This window comes from Mastomys coucha, unplaced genomic scaffold (assembly GCF_008632895.1).
Source record: "Mastomys coucha isolate ucsf_1 unplaced genomic scaffold, UCSF_Mcou_1 pScaffold16, whole genome shotgun sequence".
Classification (NCBI taxonomy): domain Eukaryota; kingdom Metazoa; phylum Chordata; class Mammalia; order Rodentia; family Muridae; genus Mastomys; species Mastomys coucha.
In genome coordinates, this window is record NW_022196898.1 from 77,703,856 (window position 1) to 77,721,012 (window position 17,157).

The 17,157-nt window shown below is 43.0% G+C and overlaps 1 protein-coding gene and 1 pseudogene across 22 annotated transcripts in view; one reads left to right on the top strand and one right to left on the bottom strand.

The window, feature by feature from the left end:
- Nucleotides 1–3,933: 3,933 nt before the first annotated feature.
- Nucleotides 3,934–4,467, bottom strand: LOC116094323 (annotated as a pseudogene). The gene has a single exon (XR_004120045.1). The product of XR_004120045.1 is annotated as a midkine pseudogene (transcript).
- An 11,021-nt stretch (nucleotides 4,468–15,488) lies between these two features.
- The window catches only part of Col25a1 (collagen type XXV alpha 1 chain), a 407,882-nt gene continuing 406,213 nt past the window's right edge, over nucleotides 15,489–17,157 (top strand). For all 21 annotated transcript variants that reach the window (XM_031375495.1, XM_031375508.1, XM_031375504.1 and 18 more), the window contains exon 1: nucleotides 15,489–16,543. In XM_031375495.1, coding sequence (XP_031231355.1) covers nucleotides 16,247–16,543 — 297 coding nt within the window. In that variant the 5' untranslated portion in view covers nucleotides 15,489–16,246. The remainder of the gene's footprint in view (nucleotides 16,544–17,157) is intronic.

A 17,157-nucleotide genomic window follows, 5' to 3' on the forward strand; every position in this document is an offset into this window, starting at 1 on the left:
TGTGGTGACTTGAAAAAAAAAAAAAGCTATCCCTGAGGAGGCTGCTCGGCTTGGCTCCATCAGAGGCTGCGCTGCTAGGCTCCGTCTGAGGCTTGCCAGTTGGCAAGGAGGATACTGGCCAGGACTTTTGACTTACAGAAGATGGAAATCCGGATTTTTTTTTTTTTAAGTGGGAAATCTCCTATTTTTAAAAATGCTGTGTGGGCCAAACCAAACACGTTTGTGGGTTGAATCCAGTCTGTGGCCTGCGATTTTGAGACCTTTGATTTATAGTCCTCGCAAAACATGACATCTCTGTTTCAGTTTGTAACTTCTTGAGGCTGGGTACTTGCAGGCTCAGCTCATTTTCTGTCTTCAACCTCCCTAGCACCTTTGTTTGTTTAGTTTAGTTTTTCAGGACAGGGGTTCTCAATGCAGCCACGACTGTCCTTGTACTCAGAGATTCGTCCCCCTCTGCCTCCTGAGTGCTGGGATTAAAGGCATGTGCTACCATGTCCACCCCTTACCATTCTTAATTACACTTATTACTTCATTCTTAGAATCAGATGGTCTTGATGGCACAGCTTGCCTCTTTCTCCTGTTTGTACCCTCCCGGTGGTGTCCTATGTCAATGGACAGGATGCAGTGCTCAGAAGGTTCTAGTGAGATAATGTTTGTTAAAGAACACATTTTCAAAGCTCAACAAAGGAAACGATGCTTTGCTTGGGATCCATTCCCCAGACTCGGTTTGCCAAACCCTGTCTATCTCAGGGCAAATTTTGAGATTTCTACTTTCAGTAAAGGCTGACTACAATTAAAGCCCAACTTTCTTGGTTAAAAAGAAAAAGGCTAAAATGGTTGGGCAAAATATAGAAGATGTTTTGTTAATAACATTCAAGATCTAAGAAGATGGTAAAGGATGCCCATGTGGGGGTCGACCTAAGACAGGAGCCACTTTAACCTGCTCATTACAAAAACAAAAGGGGGAGATGTTGGGCCCTATCTGGCTCTGGTTTGGGCCTTGAGGACTTGAGGTTTGGTTTTGAAAACTGTCTCAGTCACTTCCATACTGGAGTGACTCAGCACGACCTGATTAAGCCTGCCTTTGCCTAGCTACTGCTGACATAGAATAACTTTGTTGGCTCTGTCAGTCCCCCCATACCCTTTGTCACCTTTTCCCTCCCACTATATCATCTCACCTCATGGGCAAAAAACCCCACCTAGTCTCTCAGCCCTTTATAAACAAAAAGATTGATACAATTAAACGAATTCCTGCTTTGGCAGGAAAAAAAAAATACGGTAAAGAATTGTCTTGAGAGACCAAGGAGAGCATTCCATCATCCACTGACACTGTAGTAAGTTTTATTCCGGAGGTCTTGGTCACCTCAGAGGTCGGGCATGTGAGGACAGAAAGGCCACATGCCACAAGCCTTCCTCCACTATAGCAAGTCTCTCTCTCTCTCTCTCTCTCTCTCTCTCTCTCTCTCTCTCTCTCTCTCTCTTTTAAAAATTAGATATTTTCTTTATTTACATTTCAAATGATATCTCCTTTCCCAGTTTCCCCTCTGGAAAAAAAAAACAAAAAACAAAAAACAAAAACAAAACCCTGTTCCCTCCACCTTCCCCCTGCTCACCAACCCACCCTTTCCCACTTCCTGGCCCTAGCATTCCCCTACACTGGGGCATAGAACTTTCATAGGACCAAGGGCCTCCCATTGATGACCAACTAGGCCATCCTCTGCTACATATGCAGCTGGAGCCATGAGTCCCACCATGTGTACTCTTTGGTTGGGGGTTTAGTCCCTGGGAGCTCTGAGAGTACTAGTTAATTCATATTGTTGTTCATCCTAAAAAGCTGCAAATCCCTTCAGCTCCTTGGGTCCTTTCTCTAGCTCCTTCATTAAGGACCCTGTGCTCAGTCCAATGGATGGCTGTGAGCCTCTACTTCTGTCTTAGTCGGGCACTGTCAGAGCCTCTCAGGAGACAGCTATATCAGGCTCCTGTCATCCAGCACTTGTTGGCATCCACAATAGTATCTGGGTTTGAATATGGGTAGGATTCCCCGGTGGAGCAGTCTTTTCACCAGTCTTTTTTGTTCAGCTCTTTTGCCTCATGCCTCTTTCTAACAAAGGGGATCCCAAGTGAAATGATTCTTCAACCATGGTTGTCAGATGTGTTTAAAGCTGTGGAAAGACCGTTGAGCACCAACCTGAGTGTATCATACTTACTCTGGGGGTCCTATTTGGGCCCTTCTCCAGCCATCCCTCTCCACTGACTGGGCCAAGAGCATAAACCAACCCAGTTCCTCTGCTGTGTTCCTCCATTGCAACCAGGCCAAGAATTCTGGGCAGTGGAGTCCTACAGATGGTACCAAAGCCCATTTCCCAGGCAGGCCTTCATAGGTCTTTTTTCAGGCCTAGTCTATAAAGCATATATTTTACCACTGCAGTAAGCTTTCATAGGTTTCAGAAAGGCACCAGTGTGTGTGTGTGTGTGTGTGTGTGTGTGTGTGTGTGTGTGTGTATGTGTGTGGTGTTGGTGTATGTACAAGTGAGGGATGACTAGGTGGGAGTGAGGTTGGCCTTGAGGTTGGCCATAAGACTCCACTTGGTGCTTGGGTTTAGACTTCTGAGCAGATTATTGAAAAGTAGCAAACATTAGTCATTTTGGAAACTTGATGAAATCAACTGTGTGAAGCCCTCCAAACTGGATTTGTTACTATACAATAAGAGAGTAGCCAGGTCATGATGGCAAAATTGTATCTACCACAAGTCTTATACAGCTTGGCTTTCCAAGTCAGAAAGAGCTTCCTACTCAGGGGCCAGGCACGTAATTCATGTGTATAAGGTGGGTGGCCTGGAAGATGTAACTCATGAGGGGGTTACAATATATGGTCTGCCTGGATGTTTGTCTGCAGTCCACAGCCAGAATCTGTCTGATGACATCCTATCAATTTGCACAGGTTTCTGTCCAATGTTAACTTGTTTTGTGGAGTTTTCATGATGATATTTTAGGTCTAGACAAAAGGGGCAAGAGTAAGAACATACACAACCTGATAGCAATTAGCTAAATATCTCACTAATTACAGAAAAGAACTAGAGTGAAACCTCAGAAAACCAACCCTAACATGCTTCCAAAAAGGTTACACGCTTCTCACAAAGAGCATTGCTGTAGTTAATAATAATTGTTTTGTCAAACACAGCACATTGGAAGAATTGAGTAAAATTTGGTTTAAAAAAAAATCCCCCTAAGAAGCTATATACTGATATATTATATATCTAACAGAATGAAGACAATTTAAAATCACCATGATTTAGCTTCCTACTTTACGTTGTTGGCTAGCCAGTATATTCTAATAATGACAAGTTTTGAATTGAGGTAGAATATCCATAGCACACAACTAACAGGTATACAGTATATAATTCAGAGTTCTATATACTTTATATTCAGAGTATGCTATCAATTTTGGACAATTGTTACCTCTCTCTAGTTTCAAAATTTTCACCAACCCAGAGGAGTGGGCCTTCATGCCCACAGATCACAGCTCTGTTTGTCCTGCCCCTACACCTGGTAACTAATAACTGATTTCTGTCTCTATAGATCTGTCTGCTCTAGATACATTGTAAGAAACAGTCATGTAACATATGGCTATTTGGGTTTGGGCTTTTCACTTGTCACAATGTTTTTGAGTTTCATTCAGCTTGTAACATTTGTCAGACTTTCCATGCCTGAACACTATTACCTTTTATGCAGCTAGAGTTTTTTCTTTATCCATTCATCCACTGATGTTTTAGTTTTTCCTTTTTTTTTTTAACATGTGATAATATTGTGATAAATATTCATGGACACTTTTCTGTACAGAATACATATATTTCCATCCCTCTTAAGGGTATGTCTAGGAGCAGAACTGCTGGATTATAGGAAAATTTAACACTTAACTTTTTTTTTTTTTAAAAAAAAGTGCATTTATTTTATTCATTTCTTAATAACAGGTATCAGGGTGGGTAGAACAAAAGAAGATATGGGGAGGCTCACTTCCCAGAATCCCTTGTCCCTCCCCACTTTGGGCACTTGGTGTGGGCATGAGAGGGCAGGCATGATTGGCAAAGCTGACAGGAAGACAAAAGGCACTGGTGGGTTATATCTTGGGCCTGTGGAAGAGGAGGACTCAGTTCAGGTTCCAGGCAAGGCCACAGGCTCTCTGGCCTCCTGACTTTGTCCTTACCTTTTCCTTTCTTGGCTTTGGTCTTTGGCTTGGTTTTGGAGGTGCGGGGTTTGGTCACGCAGATGGTCTCCTGACACTGGGCATTGTACGGAGCCTTCTTCGAGGTCCTTTGGCAGGCTTTGGTGTCAGTGCTCCCATCACAACCCCCCCCCCCCTTAGTTCTCAAACTTGTATTTGCAGTCTGCTCCAAATTGCTTCTTCCAGGGCACCCTGCAATGAACGCGCTGGGTCTGGGCCTCACAGGTACCCTTGCGGAAACCCATGTCACTGCTGGGGGTGCAGGGCCCCCAGGTCTACTCCGAACGCTCGCTGCCCTTCTTCACATTCTCTCTCTCTCTCTACAGCTTGTCAACCTTTAACTTTTTAAGGAACTGCCAAAATATACCCATGTTTTGTTTACTCTTGTTAGCCTTGAATTATAAATAATGTACTGTATATTTTCATGGAATAATTTCACTGAGATATAACTCATATACTACAAAATGATTAAATTGCTCTACTAAATGTTTTTGGTACATTCATAGAGCTGTGCAACCATTACTATATTTAATTTTGAAATACTTCAAAATAAAAGCTCCCCAAAGAAACATTATAGTCCTTATAAGCCATTTCATACCCTCTCTATGCCTCTACACCCAGGTGACAGTTGCTTGCTTGAAATATTTGAAATATTTGACATAGAATTCTTCTGTGTTGGCTTCTTGCAATTAGCATAGTATTTTCAAGGTTTACCCCATGTTGTGTCATATATAAAGCACTTCATTCCCTGTCATTGGCTTTAAAATTCCCCAATTAAATGAGGATTCTATATCTTATTCATTCATTTGTTACTTGATGTCTATGTGGGTTGTTTCCACTGACTGTTTATTATGAACACTGCTGTTTTAAAAATACATGTGCACATATTTGTGTAGACATGAGTCTTGTATTCTTTTGAATATACATCTGGGAGTGGCAATAGCAGAATGTAGAGGAATTTTAATCCAGTAACATGGTCACTCTGACTGGAATACAGACATGCCTTTAGTATACACCTTTAATCCCAAACAGTGAAGGTGAAGTTAGTTTGCGGAGGGAAGCAGCCATGTTTGAAGGTGATGTCTAGTTGAGGGGGCAGACAAAAGGATGACTTAGAGAAAGGTTTGACAGAATGAGGCAGAGATAGGATAGACCCAACTTTCACGAGAAAAGACAGGAAAGAGAGACAACTTAAAAGAGAGCAGCACAGGGAGAGAGAGGAGTTCTGTGGAGTTCAGTTTATGCAGTCAATGCAGCTCAGTTTGTGGATTTTAGAGGCAGTCTTTCCAAGCAGAGCAATTCAGTGAGAAGCTCAGAAAGGCCAGTTTGAATCAGTCAGCCTCGAGGGGGGGTTTGAGCCAGAGTTGAACCAGCCAATCAGAGTTCAGAAAGAACTAGAAAGGATGAGCTTATTAAATATTAAGCCTCTGAAACAACAATTATATCAGGTGAATAAAAGTTACTTTTACAGCTGTGTTTGATCAGAGTGATGGTGTTAGAAAGGATGAGTCTTTTGGTAGTTAAGTCAGAAGGGAAGAACCCTCTTGGTTGGATTTCTTTCTTGTAAAAGAGATCCCAGAGATATCCCATGATCCCTTCTGTCATGTGAGATCATCGTAGAAGATGGAACCGTTGCTTAGTCTGCAGTGTTTTGTTTTATCAACTCAAGCAGACTCTGACATTGGATGGCAATAGTTACTTACTATCTTTTTGTCTAATTGTAGTGGATGTAAAAAAGAATTTGATTGCAATTTCCTTTTCTATTTCTCTGGAGTCAATGGATATTGTATACTTAGTAACTATATGTCTTCATGGGGTAATGTCTATTCAGATTATGTACCTATTAAAAATTAAAAAAAACATTTTTATATGTATGAACTTTTTGTTTGTATGTATGTCTGTAGACCACTTGCATGCCTGGGGCCCAGAGAGCCCACTCGGGGACATCAGATCCCCTGAAACTGGAGTTACAAACAGCTGTAAGCTGCCATGTCAGGGTTGGGAATCAAAGTCTGGGTTTCTGAAAGAACAGCCAGTGTTCGTAACTGCTAAGACATCTCTTTAGCTTCATACCTAAAATTTAAAGCAAAATGTAATCCCTTAATAAAGAATTTTAATATATATGTATATTTTAATATATATGTATACATATATATTAAATATTTTTGTCCTCTGGAAGACAGTATGTGTTCTTAACCGCTGATCCACCTTTCTAGTCTCTCTGTGCCCAACTTAAAGTTGGGTTGCGCTTTTGTGTTTTTCTAGATGCAAGTCCCTTATCAGACACGTGCTTTGGAAACTTACCCATACTCTGTGGGTTGTTTAAGATGATGGCTATTGAAATATAAAAGTTCTTGATTTTGATAAAGGTCAACTTATTGAATCTAAGAAACCACTGGCTAAAACCAAGTTATGAAAATATCCTATTTTTTTCTTCTTCTTCCCTATTTCCTAATTTGAGTTCTTCTTAAAATTTACTTTTTGCCGGGCGGTGGTGGCGCACGCCTTTAATTCCAGCACTTGGGAGGCAGAGACAGGCAGATTTCTGAGTTCGAGGACAGCCTGGTCTACAGAGTGAGTTCCAGGATAGCCAGGGCTACACAGAGAAACCCTGTCTCGAAAACCAAAAACCAAAAAAAAAAAAAAAAAAAAAAAAAAAAAAAAAAAAAAAAAAAATTACTTTTTGATTATTTTGGGTTAATTTTGCATTTGGTGTGAAACAGGGTCCAAGTTCATTCTTTTGCATATAAACATCCAGCTGTCCCAGCCATGGTCTCTTTATATTATTTTCACTAAAATTCTGAAAGTTTCCCCCACAAATATATTTTCTCGCTATATTCCCATATTTCTTCCAGTTGGCTCTTGCACAAACCGGAAGCCTGGGGTTATTTGTTCCGGCTTTGAATCTCTGAGTTCTGTGTTTGTGATTTTAGTGTTCATAGAGATGGTTATTATAGTTTGGTGCATTTTTTTCTTGATGTGCTTTCAATAATTGTGTCTTACTGCTCATTTCAAATGGCATTTATAAAGTAGTGGGTCTCACTTAACACTAGAATTATCTCCCAATCAGAATTACCCAGGGAACTTTTAAGTATGGCCAATGACAGACCCCTTCCAGCCTCATTATATGAAAATCTCAGAGGCTGTGGAGTATGTGTCTAATATGCCACTGGGGCTGAGGAGTACTCCCTAAGGTATTGCTGTCAGCAATCATTTGAATCATTTTTACAAAGCCTTCTACTCTGTACTTGCAGTCTTCCGTCTTACATCCCGCTGCCTTGATGGTCCCACAGCACATCTCCTGGGATCTACCATCCATTTGTCTGAGCACTGCTTTATTGTCTCGCATAGCTCTGACTGTACTTCCTTTCTGCGGTTGTCATGTCGATGGTCCCCAGTGAACTCCAACTCCTGCATCTGTGTCAGTCTAGTCCTCTTCCTTTGAAATGGGGTAGCCATGTGACTTGCGTCAATCACTGGATTTGTTGGAAACAACCCCGTTCCGTGACACGGTTCCTGGACACATGACAGAGAAGCCGATGTGTGACAAGGCTATCTGAAGAAGGAGAGTCCCCACAGCAGTAACCCAAAGGAGCAAATACTTTAAGTGCTTTGGTTAGCCCTGGGGTCTATTCTTCCCTGGGAATGGTTTTCTGTAGCTCTTGGTTCTGCCTTCTGACCTTCCCTCTCCCCCTTGTGCCAAGCTTGCTTTCTTCCCGTGAAAGATAGTTTGTGTTTGCAGCGCCGCAGGTTTTGTTTTTTTTTTTTCCAGATGCTTTCTGGATGTAAAGGTTTAGCCCTGGAAAGCTCTCTGCACCCCCCACAACTCCCGTCCGTCCTTTCAGCAGAACTTTGGTTAATAGAGTTTTCTTAGGAAGCTGTGGGCCTCACGTATGTCTTACTGGCGTTTGCTTTCCTGAGGTAAGCATCTCTATGCTGGGCTTCGGCTGAGCTGACAGGGGAGAGACAGTAGCTAAGGTTTTCAGGAGTTCTGTGAACTGTGCAGTTTTCTGAGGTTTCACGTAAGACTTTTCTTGGGTCTTAAGAAAGGTCCCCTTAATCCATTTTCTCAGTTTTTCTAATTTTGGAAGAGTTCTGGATTTTTATCTTGTTCATAAAGTTTTTTTTTCTGTCTTTTTCCTTTTTTATTTTAAGTCATGGTCTCACCATGTTGCCCAGGCTAGTCACAAATTTGTGATCTTCCTGCCTCAGCCTCTGGAGTAGCTTAAAATTCAGGAACCATAGGCTAGCTTCAAAAGCCCTCTGCTCGTGTGTGTGTGTGTGTGTGTGTGTGTGTGTGTGTGTGCGTGAGTGTGTGTGTGTTTGAGACAGGGTTTCTTTATGTGTAGCTCTGGCTGTCCTAGAACTCACTGTATCGACCAGGCTGGCCAGATCTCCCTATGTCTACCTCCCGATTATATGTCTTCTGGGATTAAATGTATGCACCACAACTTCCCAGCCAAAAGTCACATTCTATTGTTAATGTTAGTTGTTACCTGTAGGTCTGGGATCTTTAATCCCAGCAGTTCTTGGCTTCCTCCTGTTAATCAGCCACCCTTTTCCTCATTGACTTCCTTTTACATATACTGTCTACACGCCGTAAAAACCTATTGGCACCTCCAGTACTCTGGATGGAGATTTTAGGTCTCATTTCCTTTCCTTGTTACTCCAGGCTGCAGAGTTACAATGTCCACCTCTTCACAGTGACATCTTCTTCACCGGCCCTCAACTAAGGTCTCAACTAAGACTGCGAGGCATCCGCTTCTTTTATAGGATCTCAGACTTTTGCTACCTTCTTCTAAACCTCCTCCCACAATGCTTTGTATGTTTGTCTTAGAGATTGTGTTGGATAGTTTGTTTTTGTTTTTGTTTTTTTTAAAGGATCTGCAAATTCACATTAACACTGGCAGGAGTCCCAGTTGCCCCAGACTGCCGTGTCCTGCTTCAGCTGTACACTCATGACGCCTGGGAAGAAGACCCCTCAGGTGATAGTTACCTCTATCAGATTGGTCTGTGGGCATTTTCTTGATGGTTGACTGATGTAGAAGACCACAGTCCACCGTGGGTAGTGACACCTCTGGGCTGGAGGGTCTGGGCTGTGTAAGGAAAGTCGCTGGGCAAGCCAATAGACAGCGTTCTGCTGTGGTATCTGCTTCATTTCCTGGCTATACTTTCCTGTTTTGACTTCTCTCAGTGGTGGACTGTGACCTGTAACCCTTTTCTCCCCACATTGCTTTTGGTCATGTTTATCACAGTAACAAAAAGCAAACAGAAATCCTGGACATTGGTTAATATGTTTTATTTTAGCCATCTCGGGGCAAGAATAGTGGTATCGTGTTGTGGTTATAGTGTGAATTTTTTCTGATTATTTCTGGGCTTGGGCATATTTTAATATGGTTACTGACTGTTTTAGTTTCTGGCTTGTAAAAATACTCTTTGAGCTCTTGTTCACTCTTCTGGTTGGTTCTCTCTCTCAGGAATGTTTGGATATATTCTGAATGATAGGCATTTTTCCACTTCTATGTTTTATAAATCACTTTCTCCAATTTTGTAGCTTATTTTTTCACTCATTTTGTCTTTCTTTTTTTTAAAAAAAAAAAACAAAGCTAAAAGTAAGAGTCTTAGAGTTAATGTATTTCAGTTGATCAGTCATTCCCTTAGTGGCTGCCTGTTCATGTGCCTTGTTTTGGAAACTGCTTTAAACAAGTTCAGAAAGATATTTTTCTGTTATTTTCCCAATGTTTTTATATGATTATCATTTATGTTTATAAACTTTCCCTGCTTAATATTTATATATCCTTTCATTTTCTTCCTTCATGAATATAATGGATGGAACCCTTTGTCTGTCTCTTTCGTTGCTCAGTAGCACCCTTCCTCTGCCATTGCAAAGGGTGTTTACATGTAGGTTTATCTTCAGTTTTTTCTTTAATTTCTGCTCTCTGGTTTAATTTCTGACCCTGAGGAGTAGCTTACTGTGTTGATTACTGCACTATAAAAATATTTCACTGTCTGAAAGAGCTATATTCCCAGCCTGTCCTTCACAAACAGCCTTAATGAATGTGTATATTTTATAAATGAGATGATCCTTTATACTTTAAAAATATATACAATAAAAAGATATACATATAAACATTCATAGATTAACCACATAGCAAAATACTAGAAACAATCCAAGTGTTTACTGAAAAGTTAAGAGGAAAGCTTTAACAATAATGATTGAAAAGAAAAATGCTATGATGTATAATACATGGTAAATCCCCAAACCTACTGGGCAAAAGATGCCAGACATTTTAGAATATATATTGCATGATTTTATTTATATGAAGTTCTAGAAGAGGTGCAACAAATCAAACATGATATAAGATATGGCAAGAATTATTTGGCAAAAGGAATTTCTCAAACCATCCAGCACCAACTGGAAGTTGGTCCTGGGACTACTCTGTTCATATAAACTGAAACAGGACTAAAATAATGGTGTATGGAATGAAAACCCAGTGTAAAAGTGGGCGTTGCTCTTACCTCTCAGTGTCTAAGGTCAGTAAGTGGACACCTTTAAAGCAATAATAATAGTAGTATCAATAATATTTACTGTATTCCCTGTACTTAATACCAACTGTGCCATGTAATGTCTCTACATTCAGTCCCATTTTCTCCTAGCAAAATATCCTAGTGGTTTGTCACATATTTTTATCCTTATTTTAAAGATGGGGAAGACTGGAGCACCGAAAAGCTAAGTCATTTATTCAAAGTCTTCCTACTATTAAGTGGCAAAACCAGATAATGGCCTTTGCACGTGGGTTCTTAACCTTAGGCTGACTCAACGATGTGGAGATGTTTGACTATACAGCATTGCATGAAAAGGGTGATTTGACGTTTGAGAAAACATGCCCCCTCGCTTCAATCAGCAACATAACCGATGGATTTCGGAGAAAAATCTTTTGGTAGGTTTAATTAATACTTTGCTATTAGAATGTTGAGAAGAAAATTTTCTTATTCCCTCCAAGTATAACAGAACAACAGACTGAGCACTGAGTGCACAGCGGCCGGGGGTGGGGGGGTGGGAGGGTGTGCGCTATCCAGATTACTGGATTCATACAGCTGTAAGCCCCTTGCTTAACCAGGCTTGTGCAAACGGGATCAGTTCCTTGATCTGTCTGAAAGGGAATTTTTCAGCTGTCACTCGGAGCCAAATACTTCTTTTCTGCTCGTCTGCTCTGAAAGGTATTTATAATTTGTTTGTGATTTATTGAAATTTGCCTGGCTATAGAGGGATGGTATCTTGTAAGCTTCGGGCCTCTCAACTCTCTCCAGCTCGCCTCCTCCCCCGCCCCGTTCGTTCTCTTTGTGACACTGCCTTCCTCTGAGATGGTTCTGTGAGCACACGCGTTCCTCTGAAGTTTATAAAATGGCATGTGATGCCGTGCAGTTTACGCCGTCATTTTCTTTATTAAGATACTTAGAGGTTACAACAGGTGGTGTGGGTGTACAAAGAAAGGCAGAAATCCCTGCATATGTGTTTCTGTCGGGTACATTTGCTGTGAACAATAGCTGAAGCCAGGGATCTAGAAGTCTAGTTTCAAAAGTTAATGACATTGAAAGGTATTTATAACCCAAACTGAAGTTTCTTTCTTTATTTTTCCTTTCTTTTTAAAAAGGCGATTAACACCCTCATAAAACAATATAATGTAATTATCCAAACAATTCTCATCTGTCAGTAATCTTTCCAAATACACAATAGTCCAAATTTGCAGTATGTGTAAATTTCTAACAACTACGTGATATATCCATTATGGATCAGGTTCTAGAGGCATCAGGATTGTGCCTTCTTAAAGTACTTCATAGCCCATTTGAGCTCTTTCTTCCATTTCATTGCTTTTGTTCCTAGTCACCTCCTTCCTCATTTTATCTTTCTACCATGTCTGCCTGTTAAAAGTCCTGTTTGTCCCTTGTAATGATGGGTGGTTGATGGCAGTAATTCATGGTTGGTGGCAGTAATTCGTCAGTGGAGTCGTGGGTCAGAGCCTTGGCTCTGCCAGGAGTAGTAAGGAGGAGAATGCTGTCTGTCTGCCTGCACGGTCCGCTGGTTAGTTGTTCTTGAGTTGTTCCATGAGAGGGCATCGAGACAATGGAACAGTTTCCAGGGCTGGTTAGTTGTTCTTGAGTTGCTCCATGAGAGGGCATCGAGACAATGGAAGACAGTTTCCAGGGTAATATGCTTCTTTTGTAAAGGGCATCTTGATTTTGTAGGGCATGACAGATGTGCTCTCCAGGCTTTCCAGGCAATAGGCCAATGTGTAGACAATATACAAATCCTTGGGATGTAAGGACTCCGTATTGCAGGGCTTGCTTGACTTCTAGGACTTGGGGTGGTTCCAGGGTGACTTCTAATGCTGTCTGTACAGATAAAGACTGCCTTCTTATGATTTTGATTATTGTTATTTTGGCATCACAACATATAACTACAAACTTACCAGCTAAAACCAAAACAAACAGTAAATATAGTTCTGGCGGGCAGGATTCCTAAGTTCCTGGTGTTGATGGAGAGGGCTGCTCTTCTGGACATTCTAGGGGAGAACCCGTTGTACTCCTTCTTCTTGCTTCTAGAATAGAGGCTTTAGATGCTCTTCTATCTTCTAAGATCATATTTACACCCTGTTTCCATTGTCACAGCTCCTCTCCTTCTGCAATTCTGCTCTTGTTTTTAATAAGGATCCTCGTGCTTACGTAGAAGGTCTTTCCATCTTAAGATCGTCAACCTCATCTATAAATGTTCTGCACTGAGATGTTTTGGAGCTTGGAGCATGTGTGTGTGTGTGTGTGTGTGTTGGTTGCATGTGCTCAGTATTATTCTTTCCATCATGGTCCTGTTCATTGACCAGCTGTTTGCCTTTTCCTACTGTTGATACAAACCGAAGGCAAATTGGAGTCAGCTGGGCCATAGAATTTTTAGAGCTATCTTAACGTTTTTTTGTTTTTTTTTTGGTATCTGTCTCCATGTACAAATCAAAGTAATGATGCTCTGCTGACTCTCTAGAACAAAGTGGGTTCAGACCACAGAGTCTTGCTAATCCATGCATTCTTTGAGGTTGATGCCGAGAATCTTCTGGGCCTTGAAATCTTAGTGCTAACGGCTGGCATATTTCTGAGATATCATGCCCACTAAAGGCATAAAGCAAGTCTAATCCTCTGGATAAAGGTCTCAAATCCATAAAATTCCAACTCTTATCTCTCCTCTGAGATCTGATCATTGTAAGGGCTTATGAGAGATGCTGAAGGACCCTCCCATGACCAACCTTCACATAACACAGCATCATCCACATGAACTGTGTGCTCTGTTGTTGCCATCAGAATAGAAAGTGGCCTTTATGTTTGTGTGAAGTGTTTATAGGTCTTTACTCTTTTTTTCCCTCATATTTCTAGAAAATGGTATGCAGAGGGATACCATGAGCAATAAGTTTGGTGAGATGGCAGGTGTTAGGTGGGGACATCTAAGACATTAAAGCTTACAGCCTGAGGATGATTGGATGTGCTGATGGGATTTAGGGGAAGTTGGAAAGGAGGGTGAGGAGAAGTCAGGGCAGCTCCTTACTGAGAAGGAAAACAGGGAATGGATCAGAGCTTGGAGGAACAATGCGGGTTAAGTTGTAATTGCTAATGAGAGATGGATGTCGAACGGTTAGCCATATGGTTCTGGGGCTCAGGAGGTTTATGTTTGGCCTATGCATTCATGGCTCAACAGCTAAAAGATGGTAATTAGAAATTCCACTGAGGACAGTACGGTTAGATAAGAAGATGGCATAAAGCAGAGGCTCAAGGAGAAAACACGGAGAGGACTGGCAAAGAAAAAGTTTGCAGCCCATGCACACCATCACCACCTCTACCACTACCCACTGAATACTCATACTAAGCATCTGAAGTTAACTGGAATGTGGAAAGAATTGGCCTATTAAAAATGCTGGCTGGAGGTATGGTTCAATGGTAGAGAGCATACTTAGCCTGGATCAATCCCCAACACACACTCACACGCCGCCCCCTCCCCATCCTTCTTGAGTCCATTTAGTGATTCTCCTATGTCTGTGTATTTAGAGATGACAATCTGGGGCTGGTCCCGGAAGAAAACAGAGTCTCCTCCAGCAGCCATTGATTTTTGGTAGCTCTTTTTCTAGGCATGGGGTCTCATGCAAGTCCCCCGATCCAGGTTGGCATGTGAGCACAGTGGCTAGTCAGGTCTTGAGGTCTTGTTTATGCAACCACTTGTTGAGATGTCGTGGGTACAGGCTTCCTGATATGTCTATCCTGCTTCTCTCCCTTGGCAAGACAGTTTACGCAGGAGAAGCAACAGCTCAGGGTGGTATTTCGTTCACTGACTACAGTAGTGAGTAACTGGTTGCGGTTAGCGGTTAAGGAGGGGAAGAAACATTTGTGACATTTCTTAAGATGAAAAGGCAAAAAGGAAGGTCTTTTGGAGGAAGAGTTAGGATTAGTTTTTCTTCTCCAAAGTCAATTGGATGGAAAATGCTACTTGTTATCAATTTAGGAAAAAAAAAAAAATCCCAGTAGAGACTTTGTAATTTGATCCAGAGGGAATAGCAAGCTGAGAGTCAAGGAAGAGGAAAAATTGACTTCATTCTTCAGCTCTTTCCTAAATCCTGAGAAATGTGTATGCCTCAAACACTCACAAAACAGCGAATCAGGAAAATGCATTAGCACCCTAGTACAGAGTAGGAGCTCAGAGCTGGGGGGGAAACAGCATCAAGACAAGAGGAAACGGGGGAGGGGCGAGAAAACTTCCCCAGTCGGTTGGACAATCTGCTGCAAGGCGTGGGAAGGAAGGGAAGTGGGGAAGGTACCCTGCAGACGTCAGCCAGACACTTCGCCTCTGGGCATGTGGGAAGGAACTGAGGGGTGGGGGAGGATAACGTCGCACTAGGGCTAGATGGAGAGCTCCAGCGGCGGCCTTTGAGCCAGGATCTGGAGAGCTGGAGCATTCTGCTTTCGTTCTTCCCTTCAGGAGGCCATTTCTTCATTTTTTAACCCAAATAGAGAGGGGGCGCTGGGCTAAACCAGTATAAGCCAGGACACAGCGGACCTCAATTCGGCCCTTGGTTAAGGCCGGAGAGATGGCCTTAGGGGGACGCTGAAGTTACTCGGTGGCGGGAGGGGGAAGGGTCTCCAAGCTCCTCTCCAATCACAGTGGCTGCTGTAGCTATTTGCATATATTATGCTAATAGCGACCTCCGGCTCCTCTCCCACCCGCGCTCCCGCCCCTCCGTGGGTCCAGGCGGGCTGGGCGAAGGTGAATATATTATGCTAATAAGGAGGCTCTTGCGGGAGGGGGCGGTCCGCGCTTCAGGCGCGCGCGCACTGTCTCACCCGAAAGCGTCCCGGGGTATTTAAGGCTCGCACACGCGGGTCTGCAGAGCTACTTTTGGGGCCTCGCAGCTCGCGATCGCTGCTTGGGTCACTCGGTTCTCCTCTTTCCTGTATTCCTTTACCACCCACGGGGGCCGCGCTTTCGCCGGCTCTCTGCATTTCCTTTTCTTTTTGGCCTTGAACTGATCCAGGTGGGAGACAGGTCGGCGGGTGGATAAAGGTAGAGATAGGCAGGCAGACTCAACAGGTCGGAGCCTAGAGAGGGGCTCTCGGACCCTGCGCCTCCGCGCGGGGGACCACTAAGGAGGTGTCGGATTTTGAGGGGTCAGAAGAACTGTCCTGGTGGGTTTCATTTCTGCTGTGACCCCCCCCCCCCAGACCCCCCGACGCTACACAGTTCCCGGCCGGAGGGTATTTTTCACTTCTAGCTGGAAGGGGGAGAAGGAATCTGGAGGACGGTCGGTCCACGCCTGCTGATCCAGACGCTGAGCCACGCGCAGGTCCATCTCCAAGCCGGGGGCTCCGACTCGACCAACTAGTTGTGCAGCCGTAGGGACTGAACTTTGGAGGAACCTGCCCTTCTTCTCATTCTAAGATTATTGGAGGAGGTAGAGGTTGGAAGGCGTAGCGGAGACCGGCGACCCCGCCACAATGTTGGTGAAGAAGCTTGCAGGGAAAGGAGGGGGACGAGAGTCTGGATCAGAAGATCCGCGCCCCTTGGGACAGCTTTGTGCGGGCACCCTGCCCTCGTGCACCGCCCTGGCGACCCTCCTGTCAGTGGTTGCTGTGGTTTTTTGTTTGTATCTCGGGGTGAAAACCAACGACCTCCAGGCGAGGATTGCTGCTCTTGAATCTGCTAAAGGGACCCCTTCCTTCCATCCGCTGCCTGACACCATGGATGAGCTGAAGGCAATGGTTCAGGAGAAAGTGGAGCGTCTCTTGGCTCAGGTGTGAAAGGCTGAGTATTTTGCACGTGAATACTGTTTTGCACAGGTGTGAGCCCTGTGTGCAGGGCTAGCTTCGACCCTTACTGTCTGCATAATTGGCTTGACTGTGTCACAGTGCCAAGTGTGGAGTTAAGTACCTTGGGTATTGATTAGTACCAGGCTGTAGCTGATATCTTCCCTTAGTCTCCCATAGTGCTTGCATGCTAAACATATATGGGGGGGTCTGAAAGAGGGACGGGTGACCTGGATAACGGGAGTGTGTGGAGGAGCATTTTATTTCTTCATAGTTTTCTCGAGTCTCTTGTGAGCTCTCACTTCAACGGAGACTATTCATTGTTGATATAAGATCTCATATCTCCTTCTCAGGGAAAGGTTAGGAAAACAGGTGTTATTAATATACAAAAGGTAATCACTTTCAAGTGAAACAACCCTATAGTGCTTCAGAATCATAAATTCCACTCTTCGAGTCTTTTTTTCATGTTCAAACACTTTGAAAAAAGTTTTATATTTGGTAAAGGATGCAGTGCAGGTAACGAAGAAGGTGGAACCGTTGAAGCTGAGAGCTATATCTTCAAGGTTGGTTTCAATTCAAGTCAGGGCCTTTTTTTTTTTTTT